The sequence below is a fragment of the Medicago sativa genome, chromosome 4 (assembly GCF_051527215.1).
Source record: "Medicago sativa cultivar Bolivia chromosome 4, Bolivia_mono, whole genome shotgun sequence".
NCBI classification, from domain to species: domain Eukaryota; kingdom Viridiplantae; phylum Streptophyta; class Magnoliopsida; order Fabales; family Fabaceae; genus Medicago; species Medicago sativa.
Window position 1 is genome coordinate 67,149,014 of NC_140752.1, and position 22,941 is coordinate 67,171,954.

General features: G+C 33.5%; 1 protein-coding gene and 1 long non-coding RNA gene across 3 annotated transcripts; one reads left to right on the forward strand and one right to left on the reverse strand.

Moving 5' to 3' along the window:
• The first annotated feature begins 4,722 nt into the window (after positions 1 to 4,722).
• Positions 4,723 to 8,407, forward strand: LPAT5 (lysophosphatidyl acyltransferase 5). 2 transcript variants are annotated; one of them, XM_085702467.1, is made up of 4 exons: positions 4,723 to 5,021; positions 6,304 to 7,066; positions 7,440 to 7,570; positions 7,881 to 8,407. In XM_085702467.1, exons 2-4 carry the CDS (start codon positions 6,495 to 6,497, stop codon positions 8,294 to 8,296), a joined length of 1,119 nt encoding a protein of 372 aa, XP_085558593.1. In that variant the 5' UTR covers positions 4,723 to 5,021; positions 6,304 to 6,494; the 3' UTR covers positions 8,297 to 8,407. The 2 variants fall into 2 exon arrangements, with proteins under 2 accessions (XP_085558593.1, XP_085558595.1); XM_085702469.1 differs by having other exon boundaries at positions 4,827 to 5,021; positions 6,284 to 7,066.
• A 10,814-nt stretch (positions 8,408 to 19,221) lies between these two features.
• Positions 19,222 to 22,015, reverse strand: LOC146930977 (uncharacterized). The gene is made up of 4 exons (XR_015006548.1): positions 21,835 to 22,015; positions 21,325 to 21,498; positions 20,415 to 20,485; positions 19,222 to 20,302 (listed from the first exon to the last, which is right to left on the reverse strand). It is a non-coding gene; the product is annotated as an uncharacterized LOC146930977 (long non-coding RNA).
• Between the last annotated feature and the right edge of the window lie 926 nt (positions 22,016 to 22,941).

The following is a 22,941-nucleotide window of genomic DNA, read 5'->3' on the forward strand; positions in this document are numbered from 1 at the left end:
AAAGATGTATTTCTATAGCTTGATTTATCCTTAATATATTTAGGGACAACTTAACCTTAATAAGTAACTTCTTCGGTAAACATAGTAGATCGAAACGTCTTAAAATTGTTGTTTTTGGATTCCAAATATTTGAATTTCCAAATTCTATTATCTACCGAAGTTGTTACTAGGTTGAGTCACGACCAGGTCGCTCTCTTTAAGACGTTTCGTGGCACTACCCAAAATTGTGCAAGGTAGACTATCAACCACGCCGCCTCCAGGATAAAACAAGCCCAGCTACAACTGTTCGATTAACTACTGCACTGTAGAAAATCGTTCGAGATTTACACCTTCAAATATGGTACTAAGACCACTCTTTAATATTGAAACCACTCAAATTAATATGGTATTATTACCATTCTATTATGGTGTTGAGACCACTCAAATATGGTGTTACCACCATTCTAATTTTAACTTCTCCAAAACATCAATATGGCACTACAACCACTCAAATATGGTGATACCACCATTTCTCATCAAATAGAAAATTATTGAAATAATTTTTATATACCGTTAAGATCATTCTTAATTCCGACGGGACATTGTTTATTCCAAATAGGGACTATGATCTTAAAAGTACTCTTTATTCCGAAGGGACGTATATTACCGAAGGGACTATGAACTTAAAACCATTCTTAATTCCGAAGGGACATTAAACCGAAAAAGGGACTATGGTCTTAAGAACATTCTTAAAATATGGTTCAATCGATTGATCGAAGCCACTCGATACGGTACGTAACCGCTCTATTTGAAATCGAAAGGGACAGAAAGGAGTAGAAGCAGAAGAAACTTGTTAACACAAGTCGGAGGGAGAAGAGAAGAAAAGAATTCCCGACAACTCAATGAAATTCTTTTCGGTGTGTAGAATGCACTGTGTGAGCTCTCTATTTATAGAAAAAATTCACAACTAATAAGTGAGAAACTTTGGGAACAAGTAATATGAGAAACTTTGGGAACAAGTAACATATTACTTTGCGATTAAGTAATTCACATATTAGATCTAGTGCAAAAATATCTCAATTGAGTACCAAAATATATTATATTTAGTACAAAAATATTTTAGCAAAACTTGGGGACTAAGAAAGCACTTTCTAATAATGATTAAATTAATTATTTAATTTATCATTTCCAAATAATAAAATATATATCAATATATATTTTTCTCTAGTGCTTATGTACCCCAATTAATTAGAGGTACACCCCCACTATATAAACACTACTAATGTGTGTGTTCCATCCGATGTGGGACCTCCACTTTTTTCAATTCACACAACACTAGTTCTACCCAACATGGGAATTTGTGTTTAGTCTTTTTACTCAATTTCCACACATGTTCCAACACTTGAGGATAAACAACAATTCAAGTTTAGGTTTGTCACGACTCCCGATCATAACAATGTTTTAGTGTCTTTTTGGAGTTCTATTATAGTCATTTGAGTTAATATTAGGAGTGTTTTAGTCGGGTTTTGCAATAAGTTGAAGAAATTGCAAATGTAATAAGAATATGCATTGAAGACCTTTGAACCACATCAGAATCTCCTTAAGCAGAGAACTGTGTAATCGTTCCTTGATTTTTCTAAGATATATCAAATATTATCTTTGGGTATGGTCACTATAGAGAAGTTAAGGTGACAGCAATGGGATAAAGAATGAAGAAAAATAATGATACAAGCTATTGGGGGTTGTGTATCGTGCATAGGTGACGAGAAATAAGAGAACAAGCCCGTGGTATTGCACATCATGCAGAAGGATCTGCACAACACACATGGTCGTTCTAAAAGTCAAGTTTTTGCGTTTTCTATATAAAGTAACGCCCACTTGAGACCCAGGGGTCGAAAATACATACACTAGGGAGAGAGTTAAGAAACACAATTTATAGGAGGTCAAAGTTGAAGATCCAACTTAGAAACAATATTAAAGACATTTTATCATCATCAATCTATGTGTAACTTCTTAATCTTATTGTTATGTCTATTTTGATTATGAGCAGCTAAATTTCTTATATTATATCAGTAGATAAACATATTTGGATCTACTTAAACCATAATCATTGAGTACTTTGATGCAATTGAATTCCTAGTATTATTTAGTTATATTTACGCATAATACTCTTTCTTTGTTGATGAGTATATGAATTGATTTCAAGTATCTAATGATTACTTGCCCTAGCTTTTGAAACTTGGCCCAACATATCTTATCAATTGATAATAGCTTTAGAAATATCGGATTGTCTCATTGTGATACAAATAATTATTGTTCAGTTAAACCTTTAATAATCACAAACTCACCTAAGACATTCGAGTGTTGTGATCAAAGAAAAGAGTTGTAAGCCAAGAAACTAGCCTTAACTATTTTTGTTGTTTTTGGATTTCCAAACTATTGTATTTGGATTTCTAAATTCTATTATATACCGAAGTTGTTACTAGGTTGAGTCACGACCAGGTCGCTCTCTTTAAGACGTTTCGTGGCACTACCCAAAGTTGTGCAAGGTAGACTATCAACCACGCCGCCTCCAGGATAAAACAAGCCCAGCTACAACTATTCGATTAACTACTGCACTGTAGAAAATCGTTCGAGAATTACACCTTCAAATATGGTTCTAAGACCACTCTTTAATATTGAAACCACTCAAATTAATATGGTATTATTACCATTCTATTATGGTGCTGAGACCACTCAAATATGGTGTTACCACCATTCTAACTTTAACTTCTCCAAAACATCAATATGGCACTACGACCACTCAAATATGATGTTACCACCATTCTAATTAAATAGAAAATTATTGAAATAATTTATATACTGTTAAGATCATTCTTAATTCCGACGGGACATTAGTATTACGAAAAGGGACTATGATCTTAATAGTACTCTATATTCCGAAGGGACTATGAACTTAAGACCACTCTTAATTCCGAAGGGACATTAAACCGAAGAAGGGACTATGGTCTTAAGAACACTCTTAAAATATGGTTCAATCGATTGATCGAAGGTTCAATCGATTGATCGAAGCCACTCGATACGGTACGTAACCGCTCTATTTGAAACCGAAAGGGACAGAAAGGAGTAGAAGCAGAAGAAACTTGTTAACACAAGTCGGAGGGAGAAGAGAAGAAAAGAATTCCCGACAACTCAATGAAATTCTTTTCGGTGTGTGGAATGCACTATGTGAGTTCTCTATTTATAGGGAAAATTCACAACTAATAAGTGAGAAACTTTGGGAACAAGTAATATGAGAAACTTTGGGAACAAGTAACATATTACTTTGCGATTAAGTAATTCACATATTAGATCTAGTACAAAAATATCTTAATTGAGTACTAAAATATATTAAATTTAGTACAAAAATATATTATATTATGTACCAAAATATTTTAGCAAAACTTGGGGACTAAGAAAGCACTTTCTAATAATGATTAAATTAATTATTTAATTTATCATTTCCAAATAATAAAATATATATCAATATATATTTTTCTCTAGTGCTTATGTACCCCCATTAATTAGAGATACACCCCCACTATATAAACACTACTAATGTGTGTGTTCCATCCGATGTGGGACTTTCACTTTTTTTCAATTCACACAACACTAGTTCTACCCAACATGGGAATTTGTGTTTATAGTCTTTTTACTCAATTTCCACACATGTTCCAACAATTTTGTTAGAAGATTGTGAGGAGTGGACTAACCCACATTGGGCGAACTACTATAAATTTATGTGTTTTTTTCTTCTCTTCTCCATACTCTTTATTTACAGTATACACTACACACACAAACACATTTATTTATTTAAACTGTTTTTGCACTAATACTTCAGAACGTTCTGAAGTCAGTCTCCTAACTTAACCATTCCAAGTTCACAACTTGAGAATCAATTTTAAGTTACATGTTTAATTTCAAAAGGGTCACAATTCAAACTCCCTTTCTTGTGACTATTATATCGACTTCACTTACACAAGACCGCACATGAATAATGACCTCTGGACCCTTCAGTTCAGATTCGAGACCATCTTCCCTTAATTTGCCCACAACTGCCCTTTGAGGACAGTTGCCCAAGTAAAGCTTCAAGGACCAAAAGCCCTAAACCTACACTATAAAAACTAACTCATGGACATTGGGTCGGAACACTAACTTTTTCCCTAAAATATCTATCATTTTACTGTGTTTACCGACTTGACCGTCAGAGTTGTTGTCGAAAGAACTCTACTCCGAGGACATTCAACGTCATCAATCAAGGATCTCAAGTCCAACATGATCAAATATTAAAAAAAACACTTCTTGCAAGTAATTTTTTTTAGCAAAAGACATTTCTCTCGTAACTAATTTTTATAATAATTTATAATTAATCGGAAATGTTAACTTGTGCCTACCATATATTAATTATGGGTCATGTTAACTTGTGCCCTTAGGGCACAAGTTAAGGATCTAAAAAAGGAAATAAAACATAAGTTTTGTATTGAAAAAATAGGTTGTTAAACTTTTAAAGCATTGAATGCACAAGTTAACATGACCCATAATTAATATACCGTAGTTATTTTCATTTTATAAATTGCATAATAACGCTATCGAACAATAATACTATAAAATAATGAATTCAATGAAGTGGCATAGGAAAGTTAAGAAATGACAAGTTAGTTTAACAAGTGTAACGTTGAAACACACGAAACACCGTTGAAACACATGAAACACCGTAACGCAAAAGAAGGTGCTAGTAGTTATGTTCGTGCAACTTTGAAACAGTTGTGGAGGGTACCAATACTACTATGTCTATGACTATCATCATTATTACAGCTCAAAAAGTATCCACCAAAACCTACACCTCACTTTCTTAATTCTATCTTCTAATACACATTCACTATTCATCAAAACGAGGCTTCACTATTTTCCTTAAAATCTCATTTTCCAATCTCTCATCAAGCTCTTGTTGTTGATCTCAATGTTTGTTTGCGGCACAGAAAATGCTACAAGCTTGATCAAAGGTGATGATGCTTAAACTCGTTGTATTTTATTGCTTTCTCATTGCTTGATGAATGCTTTATTGGGGTTGTTGTTTTTTCAATGCTGTAATGTTCAAACCTTTTTTTTTCTGTGGTAAAGACTAAAGATCCGAGCTTTGGAAGTAACTATGATGTTTTTGGAACTGGGGTTTCTTCTTCCATTTTTTTTCCTTATATGGTAAACCCCAGAAAGAAAAAAAGGGAAAAATAAAAAACCTTGTCATTTGCATAATGTGGTTTTGTTTTGTCACAAGTGAGCATTTTTTTTTTCTGTGTGATCACACATGGAATCAGATTTCTATGTCTTGTTAGGATGCTGAATGCATAGCTTTTTATATGATACATATAGACTTATGTGATGTCTTTTGGGATGGATCACTTGAAAAATGATAGGGAAAGATGCTTCATAGTCATAATTTTGAATAGATGTTTGTAACCTATGTAGTACCGACAGTCCGACACTTCAGATCGAAGACATATCTAGGTTTTGACATGTGTCGGAGTCCAACATACATAGTTACATTCAATCCTTTTACTTTCTCGGATTATTATTGGTGATGTTTGGTGTTTGTGTCTGTGTTAGCGCTTACTTTGTATGTAATTCAGTTGGCAGTGAAATCCACATTCTAGTCTATCATGTCTTTAGGATATAAAAGTTCACCTCACTTAATGGAAAAGGACTTTGGTGGTTTTTATTGTTGTTGCATGTTTTTAGGATGTGGAAGAGATGTTAATTTCATGTTCCTAATAATCCAGTAAATGGTAGAATTATCTTGATTCATGATAGCAATGCTGTTTGATTCTTACTACTGGAAATCCCTTTTGAATTTTGAGGTAACAATTCCAATTTCACTACAACTTTGACACATGATGCAAAATACTCTGATCTTATGTGCCAATGTCAAACAATTGAATGGTTTTAACCCAGAAGAAAAAATAAAAATGATAACTCTGATATCACACCTCTGAATTGCAATAGCCTTCCATGATACATAATATCGCAAAAATGTTGGTTTTCTTAAGAATATCGAACAAAATTTACTCACTCTTCGATCCTTTTGGAGTTCAATGATGTTGTACCCTTTATTATAAGCAATGATAGCTTTTCAGTTTTCATTTATTATGTGCTGATATATTTGACAAATATTTTTCCCTTCTTCTCCTATTATGTATGCTTAGGCTTTCTTAAACAAATACAATATTTTGTTCAACTCTTATGTTTCATGATACTTAATACCATTCAGTCCTTCATTACATTTTTCAGGGTGACTCATCCAGTCTACTTTCCCCTAGGTGCGATCTATCGTATCATGTACAAGGACAAAGCCACTGGCAGAGTGATATGCAGAACAAACTCCAAGGCTAGACCAATTTTTCATAGAAGATATTCCGTTCTGTCAATCCAGGCTTGTTAATATATTGTATGTCGTTCTACGCTTGTTTCTGATAGCATATATGGCGGTTCTTACGCGTGTAACTTCAAAACTTGGAGCAAAGTATCGTGCTCTAGCTCCTTTTAGATTTCTAAGGGGTTTGGTGTGTCTATTGGTGCTGGTTTCATCAGCATTTGTAACATTGGTGTTCTTCGGTTTTATTAGTTCTGTTATAATGCGATTTTTTAGCATCAGTTACAGCAGGAAAACAACGTCGTTTTTCTTTGGTACTTGGCTAACTTTGTGGCCCTTTCTATTTGAAAAAATCAACAAGACTAAAGTTGTGTTCTCTGGAGATATTGTTCCTTCGAGAGAACGGATTGTGCTGATCGCAAATCACCGAACTGAAGTCGACTGGATGTATTTATGGGACCTTGCGTTGCGGAAGGGATGCATTGGATACATTAAATATGTACTTAAGAGCAGCTTGATGAGACTTCCAATTTTTGGTTGGGCATTTCACATACTAGAGTTCATCCCAGTGGAAAGGAAGTGGGAAGCTGATGAGTCAAATATGCGTCGAATGCTTTCTACATTCAATGATCCCCAAGATCCTCTCTGGCTTGCTATTTTCCCTGAAGGCACTGATTTTACGTAAGCCACTTTTTAATAGATTTTCATTTTACATTGAGAAATGATTTTTATACAACCAAATTCAGACAATTTTTTAAGTAGTTAACACAATTCAAATAGTTAATGAGGTAAAACTTTTATTCGTTATTATCTTTGCTTATGATCATCGTGATGCTGGAGAAGTAGTCAGGTTTCTTGTATTTGGAATCATATGATTTTGTCACGGAAATGTTAATATGATGTAAAAGAACATGCTATCACCCATACTTCGAATGGTGACTTTGTAGCACAACTTTCTTTATCTTCAGTTCGAGTTGATGTAGCATATGTAACTTTTACTGTTTGTGTATATCCTTTTGCTGATTCTTAGCCATCTATCATTTTCTTCTTGTAGTGAGCAGAAGTGCCTTCGAAGTCAAAAATATGCGGCTGAACACGGGTTACCGATTCTGAAAAATGTTTTACTGCCGAAAACCAAGGGCTTTTGTACCTGTTTGCAAGAGTTGCGAGGCTCTCTAAATGCAGGTTGGTTCTCTCTGTCGTTGATTTCCATGTATATGCAATTATTGGTTAATTATGTCACAGTAGTTTTATCTCTTGTTAGACCTTATACTCAACCAAGGATTATGCATCATTGCATGCACTTTTATTTTTCATTTTAGAGAAAATAACTTTATGTATAGTTTGTTACTTGTAATGATATCAGATTGATAAATAACTTTATGTATAGTTTGTTACTTGTAATGATATCAGATTGATAGAAGGTTAAAAAGGTAGAATTCTCAAAATTCATATTATCTTATCATTTAAGATGCTTTTAATTTTAAATTTTCAGTTTACGATGTTACCATTGGCTACAAATACCGCTGCCCGTCTTTCTTGGACAATGTATTTGGAGTGGATCCTTCCGAAGTTCATATCCATATCTGCCGCTTTCCCATCCACTGTATCCCAACATCTGAAGATGAAATTTCTACGTGGTTGATGGATAGATTCCGATTTAAGGACAAGTTGCTTTACAATTTTCAATTTCAAGGCCAGTTTCCTGATCAAGCAAAAGAGAGGGACCTCCCTGCTGTGAAGGGCATTTTAAATTGTGTGACAGTGATTATATTGACTGGCTTATGCATGTACTTCACTTTTTCCTCTGTCTGGTTTAAACTTTACGTGTCTGTAGTCGTCGCTTATTTGGTTCCGGCTACATATTTCAACATTCGGCCACAACCCATTCTTGGAGTTTTTAAGATGTGATTGAATTGCACATCTCAAATACTTGAATATACGATGAGTTTGAGATTTATGTCTGATTTTAGTTGTAATATTAACATTGTAATAATATCTGTTCCGAAGATTGTTTCCTTAGCCCTGATGTTGGAGAATGTTTCATCAAATGTTGTGATTTTTGAATCATGCAATCCGTATGAGTTCGAGGTTAAGACTCGAAATATTGGTTTTGTCTCTCTATTATGCTCAACCATATGCCCCAACCGCCAAACATGAATTCGAAAAAGGCATCAATTCTCTGGAAAATGAACTAGAACAATTGGAGTTTATTTTTCTTATGCATTTGCATCAGTTTAGAGGAGTGTTGGAGCTTCCCAAACTTGCCTTTTATGTTGAGCTTCTTCTTATTTTGAGAAGAAATTATAAAAGTTAACTTTGCCTATAAGTTGAAAAATACACACCATGTGGTGTTTGGATGAGTGTTTGTCTTCATCAGAAGTTTAAAAAATGCAACTTTTGGATCAGGTTTCGGTGCTGTCAAAAATCGGTGCAGTCATGCGGTCGGTAAGTTTGAGGTGTCCGATCAAGATTAAACGGTCCAAATTTTAATTTTGGAATTTTATGTTAAACAAAAATAAAAATTGTTGAACCATCCGATCTTGATCGGACGGATCTGAGATGTTGGCTGCACCTGACTGCACTTAATCCAATTCCGCAAGTTTTAGACAAGGCAATTGATTGATTCCTTATTTTCAAAAGGGAGAAGTTTAGTAGACGCCACATCCACCTTATTCACACCTCTTCTCTCTCCTTCTGTTTTGTCTTAGAGAACGGGAATGTAGAATCCACCTGAGGTGTAGAATGGAGGAATGAGGTGTCTAAATATCATTACCTTTTCTAAAAACACGTTGAATTTATTTTGTAATTTATAGCTAATGTACAAGCACAAAAAGTTCAAGTAATTAGCATAAACAATAACATAGTTATCCATGAAACAAAGAATAGAACCAGTAAGATAATACCAAGAAGAAGACCCCACTTCTTGTTGGTTCCTCATGCAAGAGAATCTTGATTGGATGTTTCTTAAATATAGTAATGAGATATATGTTGAAGTATGTTGAGTTGGAGTAGCCTAGACATGGCAACAATACCCGTCCCAATGGGTACCCGCCCAAACCCACCCCGATTTGACGGGTTTTCCCCGCTTTGACTGGGTTTGGGTACGAGTTTGGGTTTTCTCCGATTTCAAAACACGGGTATGAGACGGGTAACGGGATTATATGTACCCACCCCGAACCCATACCCATACCCGTCCCAAATGTAATTTTTTTTTTACCCCTTTTTATATAAATAGAAGCACAACCCTAGATCATTTTATGTTATTTGGTTTAATAATTCCCATGTTATAAAAATTGCCTTTGATTTTTAAAGGAGCAACCAAATCATTATGTTAAGGAAATGTTAAAGGGAACATAATGCTTTACAAAATTGCCATTGGGGTTGGAAAAAAAACTTTTTTTTATTAAAAAATAATTCACTACGGGTATGGGGATGGGGATGGGATCCCCGAACCCGTCAGGGACGGGGATGAGGTTCGATTTCTCATCTCCGTTGGATATGGGTAGGGTACGGGTAAGTACATGAGAATAGGGTATGGGGATAGGGAAGGTAAAACCCATCCCCACCCCGCCCCATTGCCATTAGAACTGATATCCCAAAAGAACATGTTATGTTTATCTCTCATATCTAGTTGTCACATTTTTTATGCAAGGACTATTCTTAAACTTTATTTTATTGCAATGAAATATTTTTGTCCTATGTGGGTAATGTATGATCCACCTAATTAGTGCTCTCAACTGTCATGCAATGGATTGGAGATAGTCCAAGTGCACTAACTCTTGGCTCCTTTAAGCAGCTATAGATAATTAAGCATCTACATTATAGATGTTTAATTGTTTTATTTGCATAATTGATTACTTTCATTCATATATAGTTTTATGAAATATGAAGAACAAGTAGCTAAAATTGTGATTTTCTACATATACATGGTAAATGATTACTATTCCTTGGCAATAGATTTTATCCTTTTAGATAGCAATTTCTTAACATCAAATGAAGTATTTAACTTGTTTAATTTAGACTGATTATCAAAATTTGAGTCTCTTGAAGTAATAATCCTAAGAAATCCTTACATCAATTCTTCAAGTTATTATACTGGACTTGATCAACTTGAAAGGGAATTCATTTGCACTTTTAATTTAGAGTAAAAACATCTAACATAATAATGAGTTTTGTTTAAAATCAATTTTAACCAAAATAATTTTGGAAATCAATCCTATTCAAATATCACATTTGGACAATGTTGGTCTACACACATGCACACGAGGCAGAGACATACACACACAAGTTGTTATCAAATGCATAATCTATTTGCATAATGCTATGTATAGCGAATTTAAAATCACAATGGATTCAAGAATGACATTGTTATACCCTAATTTTGGACCTAAAAATACTAGCTCAATTCTTCTTTTCTTGCATTTCAAGTCATTTGATATGTCTCTGATCAGTTGCATTTTTTCTCTGCATTTTATTTCAATATTATTTGCAAAATTCATGAAAAAGGGTATTTTAGTCATTTCCTATGTTAAAATTTCTTTCAATATTTGAAAATTGTTTGAGTCTCTTCAATTGGTTTGTATAAGTCCTTGATTCAATCTATGTCAAAATCCATTTCAAAGATTGCATTTGAAGTCATTTTGAGTCAGTTTTGCCCCTAGGGGCATTTTAGTCTTTTCATGTGTTAAAACTCTGTTCAAATCTTGAAAATTGTCTCTGAGTCTTTCAAGTTGGTTTAAATAAACTTTTGTTTCAAATCTCTGTTAAAAATCCATTTTAAAATTTGCATCTGAGTCATTTTTAGTCGTTTTAGCCCCAGGGGCATTTTGGTCATTTCACACGAAATTTTGACAGAGAGAGGTTACTTTAAAGTACCTCATTTAAGTAGTTGGTTCATTTTAGTCCGTTTTGTCAATTTTAATCGTTTCACTTTACGTTATTTTCAAATTACGTTTTTTACCAATTTTATTTTAATTACATTTTTAGTCCTTTTTGTTATTTGCATTTTGGTCCTTTTAGTTTGTTATTTTTACAGGTCAAAGTTGGTCAAAGTTTGTTACATTTACAGTCCACGTGGCAGTCAGCCATTGGTCCAGGGTGCACAAGTGTCAGCTATAAATTCCAGTCATCACAATCCAAGTCACCAATCACTATTCATTTCTTCCATTTTTCCCACTCCTCTTCTGACACATCACCCCATCACCTCTAACAACTTTCTCTCTCTCTCTCTTCAACCCTCCCCACCGTAACCAATCCTCTCTCCACCGTAACCAACCATTTCTCCGCCGTAACCAACCCTCCCAACTACCTCCAACCACCAATTCTCCACCCTAACCAACCTAAACCACCTTCAATCTTCATCACCAATCTCCAATCCACGACCAATTCATCATCACCACATTCAATTCGGATTCTGTGCACCTTAAACTGAAAAAAAAACACTGGAAATCGAATTCACCTCATCCAAAAACGATCTAAACACACAAACAGGAACAAATCCAGTTCAATCGAGGAGAAGCAGGTCAGAGCAGGACGTATTCATATCGAAGCCATTTGGAAACAGATCGAAGCTTTTTGGAACAGAATCACTCTGTCTCCATTCATAACTGAGGGATCGATTTGGATCCAGATTCGCGAGGAACTACGGCATGAAATGGTGAAGAAGAACCAGATCGATTCGTTCAGCAACGACGTGAAGCAAGTTCGACACAGAGGTTTGGCTAGAAGCTTTTCGGCTTAAGCTTCATCGTGTTCACTACCTTTAACTCAGGTATCATCGTTGTTCTCCTTTTCTCCGATCTACCATCTGTTTTGCGCTCATGAACGTGTTTTAAGTCCAATTTGTTGCTGGTGTATGTGTCTGATTTCGTCATTTTCTTGATTCGACGTCGAGTCTTGGTGGAAGCATATGTGTTGGCACTTAGGTCTGCGTTTTGTTCCTATGTGATGGTATTTTCGATAGAAGAAGAAAAGTGATGTGAGGTTTGTGTGTGTATGTGCTATGGTGTTGTGTGTTTAGAAGAAAGAAAGGAACGATTGGAAGAAGAGAGTATGAACGACCGTTTAGAGAATTAGGTTTAGATTGAACAATCTGTGTGTTAGTAGGCTTATATACCCCTGTTTGTTTCGGTGTGCGTACGTGTTTCGCTTATTATGCACCTCTTTGAATCGAGCCGTTAGATCTTTGATCTAACGGCTACTGTGAGCCCTCCCATGGTTTTGTGTGCTGTCCTGGGCGCCTGCGCATGTTTTGAGCGTTGGATCTTGGATCCAATCCAATTGGATCGATCTAACGATCCCGGTGCCTCCTGATGACCCAGTTGTTCCCTTAGATATGGGCTTGGGCCCTTGTGTGTTGTCAATTTCGTTTTTTGTGACTTTTTTTTGCTACTTGCATACTGTAAACTGTGAATTGCACCGCCTGCCATGTTAATCTTGCATAATAAAAATCCTAAAAAAAAATGCCTATTAGTTTACTTTGATATTTTGATTCGTGATAATTCTTGTATGTTAAATTTTGGTTAAGAACGTATGGGAAAAATATTTTGTTCATTTTTTTTTTATTGTTAAAATGTTGCTAAAAACTTGTAAAAATCTTTGAAGATTTTGTGGACTTTTCTTGTAAGTAATTTTGGTGTTTGAAGACTATCTTTTGGAAGGCAATTACATGTAAAAAATTCATTTCAAAAACATGTAGGATATATTCTTGTTTTTGCTTGCTCCTTATCAACATTTTTGTGAAGTTTTGATGTGGTTTTGAACTTGAAATTTTGTTACATAATTGTGGCTTTGAACATGTGATTTCTTGGAGTGAATTTGCCTATTAAATGTGGTATGTGCTTGCTGTTTTGAGTTAGATTTTTGTGAACTTTGTGTTGTAAATAATGTGAAATACTCTTGTGAAGTAAAGTGCATAAAGGACTTGAAAATCTTATAATCTTTAGCATGTCGATTTTCCTTGATTTTCATATTTCTTTCCTTGAAATAAGTCACCTAAAATTTCCAATGTTGTGAGGATTTAGGTCTCAAACTTGCTCTAGAAGTATATTGAATTTCAAGTCCCTTTGTCACTTTTTTTTTACTAAAATTGTTAGTTTACTTTACTTGCAAATTATATTTGTTTTACTATGCATTTGTCATTTTGTTTCTATATCATTGGTACTACTAACTCTTTTTTTTTCATGTCTCATTTCCATAGCATCTCACATCATATCTCCATCTCTTATTTCTTGCATTATAAATTCTTGCACTTCAATTCATGCAAAGTTTAGAATGTAAAGACTTAGGAATTTTGTAATATTTTACTTTATGTCTTTAAATTTCTTGCAAGACCATAGAATGTATCTAGGCCAATGATGTAAAGGACAATGGACTCTAATGATGTACACCGACACAAGCACCGACACATGCACACACATCACTTTAGGTATATAGCTAGAATATGCATGTTTAGATGTATGTTTAGGATTGTATGTTTAGATGAATGTTTAGGCTTTATACTTAGAAAAATCATTTTCCAAAAAATATGAACAACTTCACTCAAACATTTTTTCTTAATAAACCTTGGGATCAAAATCCCATTGAATTTTCCTTTTCTTTTCTTAAACAAAAATCTTAATGAATCTTAATAATACTTAGACCACATTTTGCAAGTGACTAATTCAACCTCACAATTTCATAATCCCATGCCCTTGAGGCCTCTCAATCTCCATTCTTCAAACTCCCATTTTCAAACTTAAAATCAACCAACAAAAACAAAAACATTTTTGGAAGAGAACTACGGTGGATTTGATCCCTTAAACGGGTACGTAGGCAAGGAACAAAATTCCTTCAATTCAAATAAAATCAAAATTCAAACACTTTCTTCTCCCTCCAATTCTTGACTTAGTAAACCCTTAGGTGTAAATATCATTTTCAAAATAGCATGTAAAAATAAAGCGCGCGCGTAGAAATTAAAGACGGTTCCTATAAGATACTATAGTCGTTATGGGTGCCTAACACCTTCCCGTAGCGAAAACAACTCCCGGACCTCGATTCTCAAGGGTTTTGCTTATTTTTCCCTTCCCAAGAAAAAATGAGATATCACCGGTTAAAAAGGTTCAAACGTAATCAATGTTTGACACCCGAAAACCAAGATAAAACAGACATGACAAAATAATCACCCTTAGATTTTAGTCTTATTTATTAACGTTTCATCATAAAAAAAAAAAAATACATAACATCCACACCTCATGATTTTCGGCCGGATTAAGGTTTTATTGGCTAACATTAATTTCGAGACTATTTCTTGATAAAATCTTTTTTGATATATAACATTGCTCAATCTATTTTTGCCATTGAAGATGCATTTTTAGAAAAATTTTATTTCTCTTGCGAACTCAAAAAAATAAAAATAAAAATGACAGGCCTTGTTAAAATTAGCGGGGAGATATACAACTGTGTTAAGTGGATTGAGTAACTCAACTAACCTCTTCAAATTGACCTGTAATATACACTATGTTTGAAAAATGACTCTATAAAATAAAAAACATATATTCTAGCCTTGTAATTTGATATTATTCTTATTTTTGACCTATAATATACGCGTAGTCCAAAAAAGTGACATAGAGGTTGGATTTTTTCATGATTTTTTCCAGATATGTTAAGGATGTTAAAATATGACTTTACACAAAAAAATTATATTTTTTCAACTAGGGACAAGTTAATTATGAATTTTTATTCCTCATAATTATGAATTCTTAAACAATTTATAATTAATTTGTCTTTCGTTTAAAAGCTGCAAAATTTCATTGTGAATGTTCTTATTATATTCTAACCATGCCTACAAAATTAGGGAACAAAATTTGACCAGTGAGTATACGCTTACTAGGAACAAAATTTTAATTTTGCACATTTTGGTTGAAAAATAAAAATAAATTGAAACGTCTTTAAAATGCTATAAAACTTTGAAGATCCTTTTTATCCATTTTTATATATGTCTCTACAAACAACGAGCTCAAAATTCGATTTATAGGTCGAGATTTACGTTGATTTGTTTTTTGAGTTTTTAACACTTTAAAAATTCATAATTAATTTGTCGCTTGTCGAAAATTTCTATTTTTTTTGTAAAGCCATATTTTAATGTTCTTAACACGCCTCTAAAAAGTCATGAAAAAATTCAATCTCTAGGTTGCTTTTTTGGACTTCACGTATATTACAGGGTCATAAATAATAAGAATATTGAATTACAGGGTCAAAATGTGTTTTTTATTTTACAGGATCATTTTTCAAACTTCGCGTATATTACAGGGTCAATTTCAATAATTAACCCTTGTTTTTATTATTTCTAGAAGTTAAATGCTAAGGAGTGTTTTGGTGCACTCTTAAGGATCTTAATATTTTTTATAAAAATAATTGTATCAAATACTTTGGAAATTGAAATATGATTTTTTCGATGAATAACTTTTTAATTTAAAATCCTTAAAGAGTGATTCGGAATACTCGTTAGCAAAACCTTTATTATAATTATTCTTATAATATTAATACATATGATATTTTACAAATTTTTTTGGAACAACCATTTCTTCCTCTTCTTATGAAACAAAAGCAATAGAGAGAGAAAAAAAAAACAAAAACTAAGAATATAAATGTAAGTATACAAGATAGGAGCAATTCTTACATGGGCACAAACCCAAATCAAATTATTTGGACACACATACACAAATAATGTAAAAAATTAAAAGATAAATTATTTTAGTCATATCATTTAAATCTTTTCTCTTTTATTTTATTTTCATTTGTAAGTGTGCCCAAATAAAATTGATTTTTATTCAAAAAAAATAAAAAAAAAATTGATTTAGGGTAGTGCCTCCGGGGTCTGGTTATGGTGCATAAGGATTTTCCTTATGCAGGGTGCATAAGGATTGCTAATATGGCCCATTAATCTGTAGTCCAACAAATTTGCTTCCTACACCCCCCATTCCTTCATTTCATACTTTCTCAGAGTAAAAAAGAAAAACACGAACGAAGAAGAAAGAGAAGAATCTCGCCGTCGTTGTCACCGTCGTCATGGAGTTCGGAGCAACCACCTCAACACTAACAAAGAAGCACTCCAACAGCCACTCCGCCACCGGAAGATCTGCTTACGACGGCGTTTTCGCTACTCCAATCAAGCTAAGAACTCCAAACTTCTCTCAATTCGACGATTACAACGAGGTTTGCGGTTGCTCAGATGCTTCTTCTTCGATTCCGATTCTCGAACTTCCGGAGCTCAAGGAAAGAAGTTTACACCTCCGGCGCACTCATGATGTTCTACATGAAAGAAGTTTACACCTTCGGCCACAGCGTTCAAACCGCCACAAAGCTTCTCGGATCCACTCCTCATGATCAACTTCATATCAAAACCTCTGATTTCTTCTCCGGTTTACTCCTTGTTGCTATTGGATTCCTCCTCTTCATGGTTTCGTTTGTGAAAGATCGTGATTTTCAGCATTTCTTTGCGAAAGGTTGTTTTTTGTTGCATGTGTTTATGGCTCTTTGGAGGATTTACTTTGAACGGAAAGTTGAAGATCTTGCTTGGGATTGGTTGAGACAAACTGTTGGTGATGTGCTTTTGGCGCTTTCATGGGTTTTCTTTCTTGTTTACTCTTGGAGAGAGAAGTATGATTAGATTTAATTTCCTTTTTGATTTTGTTTATTGTTATCATTATCATTATGAATTTTCTCTGTAAAAATTGACCGATTATATCACATGTTTTCTTATCAAATCGGTATTTAAATCGTACATTATTATAAGTTGTGAAATGTGAATTACCTTACCCTGAGTTCAATTAGGGTGGAAATGTGGTATTTTTATTGATTTGTTATTGTGGGTATGAATGATACATGATTGTTATTGAGTTTGTAACTTCACCTATGTTTCGAGATGACACATGAGGTTCATCTTTCGCAGGACTATTGCTTACAGAGCTAGGTAGTCCGTCTGGCGGAAAGTCCCCAAATACATATTCCATTTCCTGAGACGGAATAAGCAATTTAGCATGGATTATAGTTATTCTACTAAAATTTCTTGATGAAAAGTAGATAGCGAACAACAGAATAGAAATCACACATAAATTTGGCTAGATATTAATCACTTCACCCCCTGCTTAATGCAATATTACTAACATAGTAAGTTTATGTGTGAACCACCTAGGCATGTGAATGGATTTATGATAGATATGCTAGGGCAAGACGATCTAGTAAGTGGATTCAATCTATTTACATTGTGCTAGAGTAGTATTATTAAGGGATTGTTGGGCTTAAGTTATTTGAGTTTATGGTATAAGCACTAGTGAGACTGTTGTGGAGAGCTTATGGAAACACCTTATGACATTTTCATAAGTAGTTTTCAGCTTAAGTTTGGATTTTCGGTTTTCGGAAGCTATGAACAATGTAGAGATTTAGAAGCCATACACCACAATGCACTTTGTTAGAACTTTGTTAAACTCTAAAAACTATGCAAAAACCATTGTGCTGTGGAAATGGTTTTGGTTAGTTGTACTCCAAAACCATTAGATGTATTTAATGGTTTTTCTTTCAATGCTTTTGCCGATGCACTGGGATCATATAAACTGAGATCATATAAACTGAGATCAAATGGCCGATGCACTGGTTTTCTTTCAATGCTTTTGCCGCATTTCAATTACTTGCTCCATCCTTATGAAGCCTGACACTAATATGTTTGGTTTTATTGTATGTGCGTATGAATTATTTGAATATAACAAAAAATTCATTATTGTTATTTTTGTTAGGAAAAAATACACAAGAGCCAGAAATATAAGTGAAAATAAGATGTAATATGGACATAGAGATTTAGAAGCCATACACCACAATGCACTTTGTTAGAACTTTGTTAAACTCTAAAAACTATGCTAAAACCATTGTGCTGTGGAAATGGTTTTGGTGAGTTGTACTCCAAAACCATTAGATGTATTTTATGGTTTTCTTTGATCATGCAGGTGAAAAAAACTAAAAAGCTAGAGCCATTGTCATCATTCAGTTTTGGGCTAACACAAATGGATGAGGAGGAAAGGAATGACACAGCTTCATCATCTGATGGTGGTAAAAAGAAAGAGCCAAAAACAAGAAAGTCTAAGGGTAAAGAAAAGAAGCATCAAATAAAGAAACAACAACATGTTGCACAAGATTCTGATGAAGGAAGTTCAGATGATGAAGAATTGATTCAAAAGCTAGCACGTTAATGTTTTTTTTATTGAATTTCTGGATTTCTAGATTAGTGTTAAGTTTCTTGTTAATGTTTGTATCAAGTTTATGAATTTCTGGATTTGTATAAAGTTTATGGTGAAACAAACTTAGGGGTATGGAATACTGAAACCATAAGTATGGTTTAATGGTTTTGATAGTTAGGTGTGTTTTTTTATAGTATCTATCATATTATACTATTCATCTTATTTAATTTTTGGTCCAATAATGTTCAATTTAATTTAATTTTACTAAAATTAGGGGCATGGAATACTGAAACCATAAGTACGGTTAAATGGTTTTGATAGTGTTCTATGTGAAACCAAAATAACTGCCTAATGGTTTTAAGTGAAATTATTAATTTGTTTTAAACAATTTATCTTCTAGAAAAAGAAAACATACTTTTGCTTTATTTTATGTTTGTTTTTTCGTGTTAAACCTCTCGAGTTTCTACGAAAAGTGACATAATCAGTTGGTTGTGTCTTTTTATAGTATCTATCATAGTATACCGTTCATTTATTTAATTTTTGGCCCAAGAATGTTCAATTTTATTAACCACTTAATAGTACACACTCATAACCTATTAAATAATTGTCAAATGGTAAATAAAATAAAAGAATAGTGAAAATTATTATTGATAAATGGTTTTAAATAAAAACAATTACCGAAACCATAAGTATGGTACAATGGTTTTGCTAGTGTTCTATGCGAAACCAAACTAACTGTCTAATGGTTTTGTAACAACCTATAATCATGAATACGTAACAAGTGCTCCTAAAAGATGCTAGCTATGTACCTACAATCACCAGAAGTATAAAAACTCTTAACGACAAATGAGAAAATGGGATTGTTCACCGTTTTTTACTACTGCACCGTTTGAGGAGCAATCCCATTATTCACGAATTACAGCAAACAAATGAGAAAATTATAAAAAAATTAATCTATTCATTTCCATCAGAGTCATCATCAAATATGTACAGGTATGGAATCACAGTAGTGCGATCAACCAATTCATTTTGAGAAACATCAGTGTTTTCCCCTGGTGAGCTCCATCCTAATCGTTGAATATAAACCGCATCATAAGCTTCAATATCCAATCCTGAAGCAAGGAATAGTTGAATCTCATACACAAATTTGTCGGTTCTTGCTCCCAGGAAAGGCCTAGCTGATTCAGAGACTGACATCATGAACTCCTCTTGATTCAGAGATTAGAGAATTAACAGACATCACTTTTTTCATATTCATATGATGTTATACGATTATATCAGTATCAGAAAACTGACCATTCAACTACCAAAAGACAGATTAATATACAGCAGTCATCAGAAAATATGATCCAGCAAAAACATGGATTAATTAATAGCAACAACGATGAAGGGAAATGCTTCCCATGAGAAGCTCGACAGAAATTCATCTTCATCCACAGAGACACGCATTGAACCAGTGAACATTATGATCTAGAATCATGTATCAGTATCTCTAACCAAATCAGAGTTGTACAAGCAACGCATCTTCATAAATCAATTTGATTCCTATATCTTTCTATCTCAATTCTCAACAAATTTGTGGATGGAAAGAAAAAAAATACGAAGAAAATATAGCACAACATGCCAAACTGAATATAAGAAAAGTACCTCATTCAACATCCTATGTAGCTCATCTCTGGCCTCAACAACTCTATCCCTGTCATTGCTGTCAACGACAAATATAAGACCTCCACAAGGGAAAGACAGAAAGGAGGAGAGGGGGGTGCTAAAATATCTTGTGAAGTACACTATTTTCAAAATGAATTTGAATAAAATACCTTGTCCTGGCTTCCAACATCCCAAACAGTGAAGCTAATGTTCTTGTATTCCACAGTCTCCACATTGAACCCTAAATTAAAATATAAAATAAATAAATTAATGAATACAAATAACAGCATTTCAACCTTTCTACGCAGCACTCTTGCAAAAATAAAATTAGAATAATCTTTTGATCATACTGAGTATTTTAAATAAAGTTTCCCATCAAGTTTAAAATAAACATGGATGAAATTACATGGTAAGTGTAACTCCTCCATAAACACGAATGAACTTAACAAAAATTATGTTCTACAAACCAAATGCATATTTCAATTGAGAAGCTCTTGTAAGATAGAACCTAATCAAAACTAAGTCATTATAGTTGTTTAACAATATTTGCACGTCTAACATCAACCACACATGTTAAACAATATATGACATAAAGTTTGGGATTTCATTGTTAAATATAAAGGCAAACTTCTTCACAGATTTAACAATGTGTTGACCACTTGATCACGTTAGTTTGGGATTTCATTGTTAAATATAAAGGCAAACTTCTTCACAGATTTAACAATGTGTTGACCACTTGATCACGTTTAATGTTAAACAATCATTGAATTAACATGCAAAGAAGTCGGTTATATAGCAAAAGACCAAAGCAATCAATACATACATTACATATAGTTTTACAAATGCCAATCAGGATAAAATCGATAGTGAACTACATAGCACCGACACTTAGACCAAATGTGTGTCCGATGTCTAAACACAACAGGTGTGATTGCATTCAATTATGTAATTTTTTCAAATAATTATCAGTGTCAACATGTCCATACATAAGCAAAACTTGCAAATCAAAATTCAAACAGGTAAATAACAATTATGATATATGAATCTAGCTAACAACAAAAGTCGAACCGAGAAACTTACCAATAGTAGGAATGGTGGTGACAATTTCTCCAAGCTTGAGCTTGTAGAGAATGGTGGTCTTACCAGCTGCATCGAGACCAACCATCAGAATTCGCATTTCCTTCTTCGCAAATAACCGACTGAACAGCTTCGTGAATGTTAACCCCGTTTCCTCCTTCACTTCCTTGATCAAACCTAAATTTCAATCAAAATTTCAATAACAAATCTCCAAAACATAAACATTATTCATAATTTCTTGCGCAAATCAATTAAATCCTAAATCAAAACGCTAATACATCAATAAATTGCATTGATATCATCAGATTCAATCCACGCTAAACGAGAAAATATTAAAGAAAGTAACATGCAAAATCGATTTTCACTGTTGATCGGATCGCACAAGATCAAATGAAAAAATCGATAAAAAGACTAAAATTAACTGAACGATGAAAAACAGAAGGATCTAAACAGATCGAACGAATGGAAAGATTCGATTTGCATGAAGAAATTGGATCTGAGATTTGAATTTACCTTGGAAGAAGAAAAGTTGATGTAGCAGAAATCGCAAAGACAGAGAGAGAAGGGTGAAGAATGCTTTGCAGCAACGCGGAATAGGAATTGTGGGGTATGAGTTGAGAACCACAGGATCATTACACGTGTCCAATTATCTGATGGTTGTGATTAACTTATGCATGGTGCATAAGTTATGACTTATGCACCATAACTTTTGCCGTGCCTCCGTTAGAATTTCCCACAAGATAGTTACCCAAAAATTATCACAACAAAATAAAATGATTGTATAAATATATTTCTTTGATACACAATGGTAATCATAAAATGGGACAAAAGTGAAAGATCATTATATACAGTGAACGCTATATTGAGCTTTCATGATTAACCATATCAACCTAATTTGCCAAAATTACCATCCAATTTTACCCCTTGTAATCCTTATGGTCTACCACCTTCATTATCACTCACCAAATTCCGTGTCACATCATTTTCTTTTCCATCTTACCATGTTTTTCTCACGGGAAGGAAGTCATAACTTACAAGTTACAAGACACTTGCCAAGATTCTTCTAACTCTTAAGAATTCTTACAGGCTAAGTTTATCCACATTTTTGACAATAATCAATGCATTTAAGAATATAGTGATAGTAACAATATAATTTTATATATCTTTATGTGCCTCTCTAAATATTTTTAAGATTTACCTTTCCTTGATTGAGGAATTTACTTTTGAAAAATCATATGAACTTTTAATAAAATATTAATAGAGTGGATTTTAGTAAATTCATATTTATCATTATGTACATATAATAATGCCAATTGTCAAATTTTCATCCATCTTCATAAGTCTTTATTCATGCAAAGTACTATACATTTCAACACTACTTTTTCAATTACACAACTTCATAACTAATTTCTCAACACATTTCAAGATCTATTTTTTTTAACAACAAAATGTATTAGATAAATGAAACGGTACAAAAGATACTTTACCGACAATTCAGAAAAGTATAAAGGATATTCGACCCAACAAAAGAACTAACCCCCAAATTAATTACTCTTACCCAAACCAAAACTAAAATGAAACCATAATAATAAAAAGATAAAATGCATTAGCACACTAATA